The sequence below is a fragment of the Aegilops tauschii genome, chromosome 5, assembly GCF_002575655.3.
Source record: "Aegilops tauschii subsp. strangulata cultivar AL8/78 chromosome 5, Aet v6.0, whole genome shotgun sequence".
In the NCBI taxonomy this organism is placed as follows: domain Eukaryota; kingdom Viridiplantae; phylum Streptophyta; class Magnoliopsida; order Poales; family Poaceae; genus Aegilops; species Aegilops tauschii.
In genome coordinates this window covers 529,262,322-529,277,808 of record NC_053039.3, presented here as the reverse complement: position 1 = coordinate 529,277,808, position 15,487 = coordinate 529,262,322, and the positions used below count along the sequence as shown (strand labels likewise).

Genomic DNA, 15,487 nt, shown 5'->3' with positions numbered 1-15,487 from the left:
ATGATAGCGTCATTGACAGAATTCTTCAATCACTGCCACCAAGCTACAAGAGCTTCGTGATGAACTATAACATGCAAGGGATGGATAAGACAATTCCCGAGCTCTTCGCAATGCTAAAGGCTGCGGAGGTAGAAATCAAGAAGGAGCATCAAGTGTTGATGGTCAACAAGACCACCAGTTTCAAGAAAAAGGGCAAAGGGAAGAAGAAGGGGAACTTCAAGAAGAACAGCAAACAAGTTGCTGCTTAGGAGAAGAAACCCAAGTATGGACCTAAGCCTGAGACTGAGTGCTTCTACTGCAAACAGACTGGTCACTGGAAGCGGAACTGTCCCATGTATTTGGCGGATAAGAAGGATGGCAAGGTGAACAAAGGTATATGTGATATACATGTTATTGATGTGTACCTTACTAATGCTCGCAGTAGCACCTGGGTATTTGATACTGGTTCTGTTGCTAATATTTGCAACTCGAAGCAGGGACTACGGATTAAGCGAAGATTGGCTAAGGACGAGGTGACGATGCGCGTGGGAAATGGTTCCAAAGTCGATGTGATCGCGGTCGGCACGCTGCCTCTACATCTACCTTCGGGATTAGTTTTAGATCTGAATAATTGTTATTTGGTGCCAGCGTTGAGCATGAACATTATATCTGGATCTTGTTTGATGCAAGACGGTTATTCATTTGAATCAGAGAATAATGGTTGTTCTATTTATATGAGTAATATCTTTTATGGTCATGCACCCTTGAAGAGTGGTCTATTTTTGTTGAATCTCGATAGTAGTGATACACATATTCATAATATTGAAGCCAAAAGATGCAGAGTTGATAATGATAGTGCAACTTATTTGTGGCACTGCCGTTTAGGTCATATTGGTGTAAAGAGCATAAAGAAACTCCTTACTGATGGACTTTTGGAACCACTTGATTATGAATCACTTGGTACTTGCGAACCGTGCCTCATGGGCAAGATGACTAAAACACCGTTCTCCGGAACTATGGAGCGAGCAACAGATTTGTTGGAAATCATACATACAGATGTATGTGGTCCGATGAATGTTGAGGCTCACGGCGGGTATCGTTATTTTCTCACCTTCACAGATGATTTGAGCAGATATGGGTATATCTACTTAATGAAACACAAGTCTGAAACATCTGAAAAGTTGAAAGAATTTCAGAGTGAAGGGGAAAATCATCGTAACAAGAAAATAAAGTTTCTACGATCTGATCGTGGAGGAGAATATTTGAGTTACGAGTTTGGTCTACATTTGAAACAATGCGGAATAGTTTCGCAACTCACGCCACCCGGAACACCACAGCGTAATGGTGTGTCCGAACGTCGTAATCGTACTTTACTAGATATGGTGTGATCTATGATGTCTCTTACTGATTTACCGCTATCATTTTGGGGTTATGCTTTAGAGACGGCTGCATTCACGTTAAATAGGGCACCATCAAAATCCGTTGAGACGATGCCTTATGAACTGTGGTTTGGCAAGAAACCAAAGTTGTCGTTTCTTAAAGTTTGGGGCTGCGATGCTTATGTGAAAAGGCTTCAACCTGATAAGCTCGAACCCAAATCGGAGAAATGTGTCTTCATAGGATACCCAAAGGAAACTGTTGGGTACACCTTCTATCACAGATCTGAAGGCAAGACTTTTGTTGCTAAATTTGGATCCTTTCTAGAGAAGGAGTTTCTCTCGAAAGAAGTGAGTGGGAGGAAAGTAGAACTTGATGAGGTAACTGTACCTGCTCCCTTATTGGAAAGTAGTTCATCACAGAAACGGGTTCCTGTGACACCTACACCAATTAGTGAGGAAGTTAATGATGATGATCATGAAACTTCAGATCAAGTTGTTACTGAACCTCGTAGATCAACCAGAGTAAGATCCGCACCAGAATGGTACGGGAATCCTATTCTGGAGGTTATGTTACTAGACCATGACGAACCTACGAACTATGAAGAAGCGATGGTGAGCCCAGATTCCGCAAAATGGCTTGAGGCCATGAAATCTGAGATGGGATCCATGTATGAGAACAAAGTGTGGACTTTGGTTGACTTGCCCGATGATCGGCAAGCCATTGAGAATAAATGGATCTTCAAGAAGAAGACTGACGCTGACGGTAATGTTACTGTCTATAAAGCTCGACTTGTTGCAAAAGGTTTTCGACAAGTTCAAGGGATTGACTACGATGAGACTTTCTCACCCGTAGCGATGCTTAAGTCTGTCCGAATCATGTTAGCAATTGCCGCATTTTATGATTATGAAATTTGGCAAATGGATGTCAAAACTGCATTCCTGAATGGATTTCTGGAAGAAGAGTTGTATATGATGCAACCGGAAGGTTTTGTCGATCCAAAGGGAGCTAACAAAGTGTGCAAGCTCCAGCGATCCATTTATGGACTGGTGCAAGCCTCTTGGAGTTGGAATAAACGCTTTGATCAAAGCATATGGTCTTATACAGACTTTTGGAGAAGCCTGTATTTACAAGAAAGTGAGTGGGAGCTCTGTAGCATTTCTGATATTATATGTGGATGACATATTGCTGATTGGAAATAATATAGAATTTCTGGATAGCATAAAGGGATACTTGAATAAGAGTTTTTCAATGAAGGACCTCGGTGAAGCTGCTTATATATTGGGCATCAAGATCTATAGAGATAGATCAAGACGCTTAATTGGACTTTCACAAAGCACATACCTTGACAAAGTTTTGAAGAAGTTCAAAATGGATCAAGCAAAGAAAGGGTTCTTGCATGTGTTACAAGGTGTGAAGTTGAGTAAGACTCAATGCCCGACCACTGCAGAAGATAGAGAGAAGATGAAAGATGTTCCCTATGATTCAGCCATAGGCTCTATCATGTATGCAATGCTGTGTACCAGACCTGATGTGTGCCTTGCTATAAGTTTAGCAGGGAGGTACCAAAGTAATCCAGGAGTGGATCACTGGACAGCGGTCAAGAACATCCTGAAATACCTGAAAAGGACTAAGGATATGTTTCTCGTTTATGGAGGTGACAAAGAGCTAGTCGTAAATGGTTACGTCGATGCAAGCTTTGACACTGATCCGGACAATTCTAAATCGCAAACCGGATACGTGTTTACATTGAACGGTGGAGCTGTTAGTTGGTGCAGTTCTAAACAAAGCGTTGTGGTGGGATCTACGTGTGAAGCGGGGTACATAGCTGCTTCGGAAGAAGCAAATGAAGGAGTCTGGATGAAGGAGTTCATATCCGATCTAGGTGTCATACCTAGTGCATCGGGTCCAATGAAAATCTTTTGTGACAATACTGGTGCAATTGCCTTGGCAAAGGAATCCAGATTTCACAAGAGAACCAAACACATCAAGAGACGCTTCAACTCCATCCAGGATCAAGTCCAGGTGGGAGACATAGAAATTTGCAAGATACATACGGATCTGAATGTTGCAGACCCGTTGACTAAGCCTCTTCCACGAGCAAAACATGATCAGCACCAAGGCTCCATGGGTGTTAGAATCATTACTGTGTAATCTAGATTATTGACTCTAGTGCAACTGGGAGACTGAAGGAAATATGCCCTAGAGGCAATAATAAAGTTATTATTTATTTCCTTATATCATGATAAATGTTTATTATTCATGCTAGAATTGTATTAGCCGGAAACATAATACTTATGTGAATACATAGACAAACAGAGTGTCACTAGTATGCCTCTACTTGACTAGCTCGTTGATCAAAGATGGTTATGTTTCCTAGCCATTGACATGAGTTGTCATTTGATTAACGGGATAACATCATTAGGAGAATGATGTGATTGACTTGACCCATTCCGTTAGCTTAGCACACGATCGTTTAGTATTCTGCTATTGCTTTCTTCATGACTTATACATGTTCCTATGACTATGAGATTATGCAACTTCCGTTTACCGGAGGAACACTTTGTGTGCTACCAAACGTCACAACGTAACTGGGTGATTATAAAGGTGCTCTATAGATGTCTCCGAAGGTACTTGTTGGGTTGGCGTATTTCAAGATTAGGATTTGTCACTCCGATTGTCAGAGAGGTATCTCTAGGCCCACTCGGCAATGCACATCACTATAAGCCTTGCAAGCATTGCAACTAATGAGTTAGTTGCGGGATGATGTATTACGGAACGAGTAAAGAGACTTGCCGGTAACGAGATTGAACTAGGTATTAAGATATCGACGATCGAATCTCGGGCAAGTAACATACCGATGACAAAGGGAACAACGTATGTTGTTATGCGGTTTGACCGATAAAGATCTTTGTAGAATATGTAGGAGCCAATATGAGCATCCAGGTTCCGCTATTGGTTATTGACCAGAGACGTGTCTCGGTCATGTCTACATAGTTCTCGAACCCGTAGGGTCCGCACGCTTAAAGTTCGATGACGGTTATATTATGAGTTTATGTGTTTTGATGTACCGAAGGTAGTTCAGAGTCCCGGATGTGATCACGGAAATGACGAGGAGTCTCGAAATGGTCGAGACATAAAGATTGATATATTGGAAGCCTATATTTGGATATCGGAAGTGTTCCGGGTGAAATCGGGATTTTACCGGAGTACCGGGGGTTATCGGAACCCCCCGGGGCGTTTAGTGGGCCAAGATGGGCCTTAGTAGAGAAGAGGAGGGGCGGCCAGGGCAGGTCGCACGCCCCCTCCCCCTCTAGTCCGAATTGGACAAGGAGGGGGGCGGCGCCCCCCTTTCCTTCCTCTCTCCCTCCTCCTTCCCCCTTCTCCTACTACAACTAGGAAAGGAGGGAGTCCTACTCCCACCGGGAGTAGGACTCCTCCCTGGCGCGCCTCCTCCTGGCCGGCCGCCTCTCCCCCCTTGCTCCTTTATATACGGGGGCAGGGGGCACCTCTAGACACAACAATTGATCTCTTGGATCTCTTAGCCGTGTGCGGTGCCCCCCCTCCACTATAGTCCACCTCGATAATATCGTAGCGGTGCTTAGGCGAAGCCTTGCATCGGTAGAACATCATCATCGTCACCATGCCGTCATGCTGACGGAACTCTCCCTCAAAGCTTGGCTGGATCGGAGTTCGAGGGACGTCATCGAGCTGAACGTGTGCTGAACTCGGAGGTGTCGTACGTTCGGTACTTGATCGGTCGGATCGTGAAGACGTACGACTACATCAACCGCGTTGTGCTAACGCTTCCGCTTTCGGTCTACGAGGGTACGTGGACAACACTCTCCCCTCTCGTTGCTATGCATCACCTTGATCCTGTGTGTGCGTAGGAAACTTTTGAAATTACTACGTTCCCCAACACTTTGTCCCGTTCAACCCCTTCGAGCTAACCTACTTTGCGACGGCTCCACACCTAAGTCCTTTCACAAGGGCATCTATCGTGTTAAATGCATGACACTACCCATGCAAACCGCCATTTCGGGCCGCCGCCCTGGCATCCAATGCCCGAGGCACTACCGATCGCCCACATCACAATGAGCCAATCATGGTAGTAGGAGCAGAAGACCCACCTTCCACCCCGAGCCTGGCATTAGCCACCGGGTCTAGGTCGACCGCTCCATCGTAGGAGCGCCCACACCTGCGGCCCCAATCAGTCTTAGTGGACTGGGGGGCACAGCCCAATGACTCTTGATGGCCACCATTGAGAAAATCTTGGCCCGAACCCTCTAGCCTAGGCCTGGGCTAGCTCAAACTTCGCCATGCCCGTGGCCATAAGTACAGATCCGCAAAGTGCCCAGTAGCGGTAGCGAGCCTAACTCGGACCCACACCGCGAACATGCCACGGTCAAGAAAAGAACAACGGAAACGATAAGGCCCGAACGTCTGGGCTGTAGATTTTCGTCCCGAACGTGTTGCCTGCCGTCGGATTAATTGCACAGATCGTAAAGCACTTGGCAGAGACACGTCAGCAGTGAGAACTCGTTCGCTGAAAACTCGCTCGGCCCGAACGCGACCTTATCCACTCATCTTCCTCCCCACGCTCACTCTCTCCATTCCCCCATCTTCTCCGATCCGGTCCACCTCCCCACCGCGGTCTCCGCGCGCCGGCTCCGCCCTCTCCTATCCTTGCCGCTGCGGGCGTCCCATAGCGCGTCGGCTCCGGCCAATCCTATTTGCGCCGGTGGTGGATGCAGCGCGGCCACCTCGAAGCGGCGTGGTGAGGGTCGTGGAGCGGAGTCCTGGAGGCGCGGGCGGCGGAGGGTGACTAGAGATAGATGTGGACGGCGGTGGGTGACAGGAGTTGTCGCGGACAACGGGACGGCGAGGAGAGGTCTTGGCCGGCGACGGACTCGCGAGACTGCTCCTCTGACGACGTAGCGAAGGGCGAGGGGGACAGCTCGCAGACGAGCGGGAGGAGCCTATCAAGGGCACGGCAAGGTGAGGTCCTGGTCGACGACGGACTCGCCGAGCCACTCCTCTGACGACGGAGGGGAGGTCGGGGGGAGGAGGGCGCCTGGAGGTTGTCGGCGCCTACATCGTCGTTATCCGCGACGGCGGCGGCCTCGACGCTTGTGGCCGTGGTCGCCTCAGTTGCGTTGTCCTCCGCGCAAGTAGGTCCAGACCGACGAGCCGCCGGCGCGCTCCATGATGAAGGCGTCGGCAAGCTCGAACGTCTCGCTGACCTTGGCGCCTCCTTCAGCGGCGCCAGAATGCCCTGCAGCCCGACGACGCTGGCCTCCACTTTGGCAGCGGCCGCTGCCCCTACAAGGGCTAGGTCCTGGCGCAGCACCAGCAGATGCGCCGCCTGCACGAGGATGTTGCAGGCTATAGGTTCGTTCGTTGGACATTTGAGCTCTCTATCATCAGTCGGGTCGATAGTTGAAATTGTCAATGTGGAATCGAATTACATTGTTCATTTTTTCACATGGCAATTTTTGTTGTGTTCATTTGTGTGCAAGCTATGGAAGATGAATGCCCTACGATTTTTGCATACCATGGCATTTTAAGTTCATGGAAGCATGGCAATTTGTAGTTTATAAACATCACTGATGAGTTCATTTTTTCACATGGCAACTTTTGTTTTGTGTTCACTTTGTGTGCAAGCTATGGAAGATGAATACCCTCGGATTTTTATGTATCATGGCTTTTAAGTTCATGGAAGCATGGCAATTGTAGTTTATGGGTAATGGCAAATTATGTTTTCCTTTTCCAACAATGGCAAACTATTTCTATTTTATGGGTCCATGTCAATATATATTAATTACACATGGCAAATGTATGTGTCGTGGCAACTCTTTTCCACTATATGATTGAGACGAAGAAAATGCACACTACATACATGCCTTGTTCTTTTGCCCAGTCAAATGGCCTTCAACTGTTTATTGGTTGGCTGATTCGTATTGAGTTTTAATTTGTGTTAAGAGATAGGTTAGTAGTAGGCCATGATAAAATTAGGAGAAATATTCAAAATAATGTGGCAATTTCTATGGAGTGACACGACAAATAATCATATGACATAATTCATAATTTTTTTCTACTCAAATTTTCCATTTATAGAGAAATTTTGCATTTGGTCGCATGGCATTTTTTCCAATAGTGACACGGCACATGTTTCAGGTAGCGACCTTGCCATGCCCCTACCAAGTAGATCATGACAATTTTTGCCATGATATTTAGGTAGTGACCTTTGTCATGACCCTACTATGTAGACCATGTCAAATTTGTTTAACATTCCATGTCGATCTATTTTATTTAAATAGCATGGCAGATTCATATATGCACAGTTGCCACGATCTTACGGAACTACTTTTGCCATGGTATTTACTATTTTTTACATTCTTTTCTTGAAGGAAGAAATAGAAGCATGGCAAAAACTCTTTTCTGCACCATGGAAAATTTAGTTTATGCAACATGGCAAATTTAGTTTATGTCCATGGCAAATTTAGTTTACGGTCCACGGCAAATTTAGTTTATGGTCCATGGCAAAATGTATATTTTAGACCATGTCAATTTTAGTTGATACTTTTTCTAAGTATTATATGAAATTTTTACTTCATTTCCATGGCAAATTTAACTCTTTTTTGCCAAGGCAATTTTACTTTAAATGACATCATTTTTTTTACTTTAACAACATGGTAATTTTTACTTTATTTTTCCATGGCAAGTTTTACTTTTCTTTGCCACGGCAATTTTACTTTAAATGACATGGTAAATTTTACATCATTTTGCCATGGCAAAATTTTACTCTTTCTTTGTCATGGCAATTTTACTTTTAGTGACATGGCAATTTTTACTTTATTTTACCATGGCAAGTTTTACTCTTTTTTTTGCCATGCCGATTTTTACTTTTAATGGCACAACAATTTTTACGTTTTTTGCCATGGCAATTTTTACTCTATTTTTGCCATGGCAATGTTTACTTCTAATCTAAGGTGATGCATCAAATAAATCTCTAGATGAAACTTCTGCTAGCTGCCATGGGAACATGGCAACTTTTGTAGAAATGTCAAAGATGGCAAATTTGAGTATAACATAACAAACTTTTTTTTTGCAAAACATGGTAAATTGTTGAAAAACTTTTAGTAGATTTTCCATACTATTTTAGTGTACTTACATTCTGGACACACGAGCATGTCAACTTTCTTCATAGCATGGCAAAAGACCATGGCATTTTTTGTGGTGCAAACGAACAATGTCTATTTTGTCGCAGCAAAAATAGGGCTTTTCTGTTCTTGTGGGCTTTTTTTTGTACAGAGAAAAGGCCCGTAGGGGCGACAGGAAGGAGCGTTCGGGCTGGGAGGCCTCTCCTCCCGAACCATTTCGTTCGTAGCATGCAGCCTGTCGCACCGAACTTCTCGTTCGGTCTGGAAGGCCGCCAGACCGAACGTTCGGTCCTTATCGACGTCCAAGAACAATTAGAAGGGGTAAGCACCAACACGGACAAGTCGGTCCCTTTACATGCGCAACACTGAATGTTGTCCACCCCCGTTGACCAGGTCCACGCCACCCGCTACAGCCAACCGCCCTCAACAGCAACCTAGATCACTGCCGCCCAACGTCAACAGCAGTGCCGCCCCAGTGCCACCCAGAGAGTCCCGAGTAGCACCACCACTCGGGTGCGAACCCCACCTGAATCCGCACTAGAACCAGCACAAGGACGACGTCCTAGAACGCAACCTGCATGGCAACCTGGACCGGACACCACCAGCCCCCTAGGGTAGGGTTATCAGGAACCCTACCCTAGTGCACAGCCACGTCCATCCGATATCCCGAGCGCAGCCACCGCACAGCTCGCAAACAGCAAAGTCGTCATTGCCTACCCACCGCAAACGCCACTGCCACCCGTGCCTGCAGCCACGCCCCTGCCCCTAGGCGAGCATGGCGCCTTTGCGCGTCTAGGCAGCCCCGCGCCAACCTTCAGACCCGAGCAAAGGAGAGGAGATGCCCACTGCCGCTAACTCAGCCAGGGCTTCGCCCGGCGGCGCGTGTTGGCGGTGGCGGGGGAGGAGGGACGGGAAGAGAGGGCTGTCGGTGGGATCGATACTCTTACGTCGAAAAAGCAACAACTAAACTATTTGCACTTGCAAGCCATCAGCCATCCTCGCAGACACGACCAACATATCCATGGATCCTCCGAGCACCACCACAACTTTGTACCGTCAGCATCGATGGAAGCTCCAAACCACCATTGCCGCCCATGTCCATGGCCGCTCAAATATGGCGAGGCAACACCCAAACACATTGCTGGTAGGAAAGCCAGCGACCGTGTCCATGCGGTTGGACGTTGAGGCCGGACTCCGCCTAGCCCAAGGAGGAGCCACGAGAAAGAGGCCCAGCCTAACCACCGCAAGGGGCTTTGCCCGGGCATCCTGGGCCGGCGGCGGACAACGGGCTAAAACGGTGCGGCAATTCTGCCGTCCGAGCAGCCCGCAGGAGGACGTGGGACGAAAGAAGTGACTGAAAGTCCAAAAAGGTGATTTGGTGTATCACTAAACCATAAGGTGACATTACATATACTTTATCATGATATTTTCAAATCATTACTTTCAGCTTATAGGTATTCTTAGAAAATCCGAGCATCTGCTGGTCATTTTTGCCTTGTACTCCTTGGAACACCGAGATTACGTGCTCTGGCCGGCTGCCGACGAGTTCTGTTGCCGACGAGTTGTGGTGCGTCGTCGCTGCAAGGAACCTCGCTGGTCGGCCGGAGGGCGCACACGAAGGTGTACCGTGCCGTGTGCAGCACTCTGTAGGCCAGTAAACGAAGGAGCTGAGAAACATCAAACATGGTACTCTAGCTACTGTACCTGGCTGGAAGGAAAAATCAGACACGTTGTATGTACCCGGACGGGAAACGAGACCAGCATGCAGCAACCTGTCGACCGCGCCGTGGCCTGCTCTGGGTCTCCCGTTCAGAATTCAGATTCCTCCCAAGTTTTGGTTTCAGATTCACAGAATCCACACGAGAGGAGGCGCCTCGTCTGCCCGGTCCACACACGTACGTACGCGCCTTGTCAAATGACACGCGGGGTCACACGAGAATTTCATTTTCTGAATCTCTTCCTGCCGAATTTACCCGGAATTCTTGAATCTTCAGCTCCGTGGCCAGTAGCACCAACCGGTCGCGGCCGCGTGTCCGCCCGGCGTGGGTTTTCCCCTGGTGGTGCTAAGCTGAAAATCGCGCGCGTCCTGGGCCTCAGAAAATTTGGTTGGTGAGCGTCGCAGCCAAGCCAGCGCCAGCCACGGCGACCCAGCAGCAGTTCAACACCACCTCTTCTTCCTCCGCCGGCCATTTACTTGGGCACCTCCCCCAGCTCCTCCCTTGGTTTTTATATACCACATACTGACACCAACCAAGGAAATCACTAGCTGCTCACGGTGACGGTGAGGATGACCGGAGTTCAGGTGATGCCAGGGGTGGGCGCGGTGACCACGGTCGACGTGAGGACGGAGGGCGGCAAGGCGGTGGCGGGGCTCGCGAGGAGGCGTGTGGCGGTGGGGAGCAGCTCGAGCACGAGCCTGTTTGCTGGTGACTGGAGGAGGAGGCCTCGCCGGGCGACCTGCTCCGTCAGGCTCAGGCAGTGTGGCCGGGGCAGGGGCGGCAGGAGCGGCGGCCTCGCCATCGTCAGCAACCTCGGGGGCAGTTACGATGTTGGCTTTGGCGACGTCGACTTGGTAATTCATCAGCCGCTCCTCCTCCGTCTACTTGTTGGAATTCTTCTGCTTCTTGTTCTCAATCATCCATCTATGTCATGTGCGAAGCAAAAGAAAGCACCTTGGGGAGTTTCTTGGAACATCTCTTACCAACAGCTCCTCGGCTGAAAGATTCAGATGATTTTGTCTATGGATGTACTAGTACATGGTCAAGAATAGGTTTTATTTCTTTTTGTTGTTACAGCTTTGTTGCTTGAGGGGAATGAATATGTGAATAGTAGTATTTCAAGTTTCTCCAAGAAAAGAAAATGAAAAATGTTTCCTGTTCATGATGATGCAGCAACTGATGAACTACTTTACCTACAAAGCCGTGAGGACCGTGCTGACCCAGCTCTACGAGATGAACCCACCCAGCTACCGTTGGCTCTACAAGTAACAACATATTTATCTCTCTCCAGTATGAAAATTCTAACAATTAATTAGTACTGGTAATTCTGTTATTAAATCTTGGATTCTTGTTCCCCTGACAGCTTTGTTGCTGTAAACAAGCCCACCGATGGCAAGCTGTTCCTCCGCGCTCTTGGAAAGGTATGAACAGATCTGGTTCTTCTTGCACTGCTACAAATTAGCACGCAAAATTCCTCGCATGAATATATGTTTTCTCTTGCTCTTGTAACTTGCAGGAGAGGCAAGAGCTTGCAGAGCGAGTGATGATAACTAGGCTTAGCTTGTACGGCAAATGGATCAAGGTAATAATATTTTCCTTACCCAATCAACATGCCACTAAGTTTCACCGCAAAAGGAGAAACATCCACTAATTTTACGCACGACCTGCCGTATATTACTTTGTAGCTGCTTAAAAATTTAAATTATTATATATTAGCATCTGATTTGCTCATGGGTACTTAACGTGCAGAAATGTGACCACGCAAAAATGTACGAGAAGATCTCCAACGAGAACCTGGAGCTGATGCGAGAGAGGCTCATGGAGACGGTCATCTGGCCCACCGACGACACCAACACAGAGAAGATCGGCTGATGCATGCGGTTTCAGTAATTTCAGCCGCTGAAGTTCATTAATTAATTAGCTCATCATCGGTTAATTAGGTAGAGCGAGGACTATGCATACACGATTGAGTCAAACATGTGTATATATGTATGTGATCTACTAGCACAGAGTGTATATGGTTCGATCTTTTGGTGAAGATACTATGTTTGTGTTGGTGTCGGTGTATAATGTGCCGCCTGTGTTGATAGGCACATTGACTAGCTGGGTTAAATGTATGGATTTAGTCATCACCCATCAGTGCAAGGGTGTGTTTGAGCCCGGAGTTATATAAAAATGCTCACGTGTTATGTGCCTCTCCATCTCCGTTTTATGCATCTCTCAATACTGTCATTACAACACTACAGAACAAGTTTGTCTCCACCACCCCTTATGTAAAAGCCATAAGTTGTGGCCGATCTAAAATGTCCGAACCACTTACGATTGCATTTGACGGTCCTAGATTGATTCTATGTTTAACACAACACAATACACTTTGTACCTTTGAACTTAAGATGCAATCCTAGATTGATTCTATGTTTAACACAACACTATACACCTTGTACCTTTGAACTTACAGCAAAGTACTCATGAGTCATGACTATCGTTACTTATATGGAAAACCACACCATTCGCTATGAGAAATTTGTTGGTATATAACAGGTTTTTGGTTATGTTTGTTGGAAACATCATATAATGGCCTAAATCTGGTTTCAAATTTCCTTCAGTGATCAAAAGCGGGCTAACCAGCCCCAATCGGGTGACACTTCTTTATGTTGAAATGATGATTACTGTTATAGATATACGAGTAACATAATTACTTAAATAAATAAAATAAAAATGTTCATGCTTTAGATGCTACCCATACTCAACGTTCAAACTTTTTTTTCGAAGTACACAAAGAGTTTAAAAATATCTATAATGTTAATAAATTCAAATCACACACTTGTAGTTGAAACTTAATTTTGAACAAAAAAGGTTTATATTTAAAAAGTTCAAGTTTTGAACTAGTAAGAATTAATCAAATTTTAACATGTGCTTGCAGCAATCCAGGGCTGGCTCCTAATATTTTCAAAAAAAATTGAAAAATATTTCAACCTCAAACATTTTAATAACTATCTATTTTTTTTCTTAGACCTTCTATTTCTTATGGGGATCGCTATTTTTGAATTGAAATGGCGAAAAAAAAAGGAAAAACAATGGGCCAAAGCCCATTTCCTGTTCCTGCCCTTCTATTTCTCTTTCCTTTTCTCCCACCAGTAAATGGGCCGAAGCCCATCTTTGCTTTCCTTTTTTTTTCCTTTTTTTGTTTACACACCGGGCCGTGGACCATAAGTTAACCGAGGTTAGCCCAAACTACCAATTCGTCTCTGCTTTCTTCCCTTTCTTCTATTTCTCCTTTAAAAAAAATAACATTAAGACCAACTTATTCTTGTAAACAACATAACTAACGAAATCCATCTCTGCACCTGAGCTCATCTGCACCCGCGCTGACGAAAAAAATCAAAACAAATACTAGAAAAATTAAACAAATTCCATTTTTTTTGTGTGGTAGAAAATTTTATGCGTGAGGTCCGCTCCAATTTTCAAACCATTTGGACATCTGAGGACGTCTCAGCAAAAAAGACAAATTGGGGGTATGTAAAAATATTTACTGTTCATGTACTATTTTGGCCCGATTTGTCATTTTTTCAGAGAGCTCCTCAGATGTCCAAATGACTTGAAATTTGCAGCGGGCCTCACGCATCAAATTGTCTACTGCACAAAAAAAGTTTGGATTTTTTTGATTTCATTTTGAATTTTTTATGAATTTTTTTCTAACCGGGTGCAGATGAGCCTGGGCACCAAAACGCCCTACTGCATAACGAATTCATATTAACCAGCAAAGATATTAATATTATGTGAAAATCTTCTTAATATTTCCACCTTTGTATTTGTATCATCTCCAAAAAAATTAAGTATATATATTTTGAAATGTAACTAATAAAAAATAAAATAAAATGGGCCAACGCCCATTTTTCTCCTGTACCTTTATTTTCTTCCCATGTCTACAACTAACGAATGGTCCAAAGCCCATCTTTACTTCCCTTCTACTTTCCTTTTTTCCTTTTATTTTTACCCACTGGGCTATGGACAATAAGCTAACTGAGGCCAGCTCAAACTACCCAGCTCTCTCTGTCTTTTTTCTCTCTCTTTCTTCTATTTCACACTTTTAGAAAAACCAAAATTAAAATAAACTTACTCTTTTAAAGAAAATAACTACTTCATGTGAAGCCCCAAAAGTATGAATAATATGTAGAAATCTCTCATCTATATATTTATGTCATTTGCACGCATGCCAATGGTAGGATTCAATATGTTTTTTGCAAAAAAAAGGTTTTAATATAAGGTTGCAAAAATAATTCTAATAAGCTTGCCATAATTTTTTTAGAAGATTGTAAATTACGACAATAGCTTGCTTTGTGATGGCACACATAGTTTGCCTTCAATATGATGGTGTTTCCTGCGAGATGCTCCAGTTAAAACACAATGTACAGTCCTGGTTTTTTGAAATCCCCAAAAAAATTAAATAAGATCTTAACAAGTCACACAGGGTCCCCTGCAAAAAACACATAATATTTAGACTGATTAAATAAAATAATTAATAACAAATGAAAACCAATAATATGCATTTAAAGGATCAAAGTTTCAAAAAATAATACATTATATTTATTTATATATTTTTGACAGGAGCTAAATCTTTACATAATTACTTAATATGTTTTTTAGTTTAGAGACTTATTTGAGGTATATGCAGTTCAATAAGGAATCTTATCTTGTAGATAGATAGAAATCAATTTAATACATAAATAATAGTACTCCTTCCGTGCCGGCGGTTTCTATTCGCAAGTGTGAAAAGCCAGTGCTGGATAGACGGTTTAGATACGTCACTGAGTGCCCCATGGGTCATCTTGTTTCCTATTCAGTGGAAGCTACGTTAAAGCATCCCCATATTAAGATGAAGTAAGAAAGCATCAGTCATCTTATTTTCTGTCTTCTATGAAAGAATGTAGCTCCTCTTTCAACCCGGGGCCCCCTCTAGGGAACTGTTTGAGTTTTAGCATCGACCCCATTTCCTTTTGATCGTATTACGCTTGACTCACTTCAAAAACATTTCGCTTTCAATGCCACGCTTGTATATGGTTTACACTCCTTGAGGCTGAAATTGGATAAAGAGGTACAAAATGAGAGGAATACCCGATCGATGAAAGAAGATGAAACCCTTCTATTTCTATAAAGGTATGGGAAACGGTTGGGGGGCAATATAATAGGTGAAGTGGTTGGATTATGTGAGCTATTCCAACCACTGTTGGATGTGATTCCAAGAACCAA

The 15,487-nt window shown here is 44.7% G+C and overlaps 1 protein-coding gene across 1 annotated transcript; it reads left to right on the top strand.

Annotated features, from left to right (window-relative positions):
- The first annotated feature begins 10,601 nt into the window (after nt 1-10,601).
- LOC109781163 (chaperonin-like RbcX protein 2, chloroplastic) lies at nt 10,602-12,432 on the top strand. The gene is made up of 5 exons (XM_020339764.4): nt 10,602-11,091; nt 11,411-11,502; nt 11,601-11,658; nt 11,754-11,819; nt 11,987-12,432. The coding sequence occupies exons 1-5, from the start codon at nt 10,807-10,809 to the stop codon at nt 12,107-12,109; spliced, it is 624 nt and encodes a 207-aa protein (XP_020195353.1). The 5' UTR covers nt 10,602-10,806; the 3' UTR covers nt 12,110-12,432.
- Nucleotides 12,433-15,487: the final 3,055 nt, after the last annotated feature.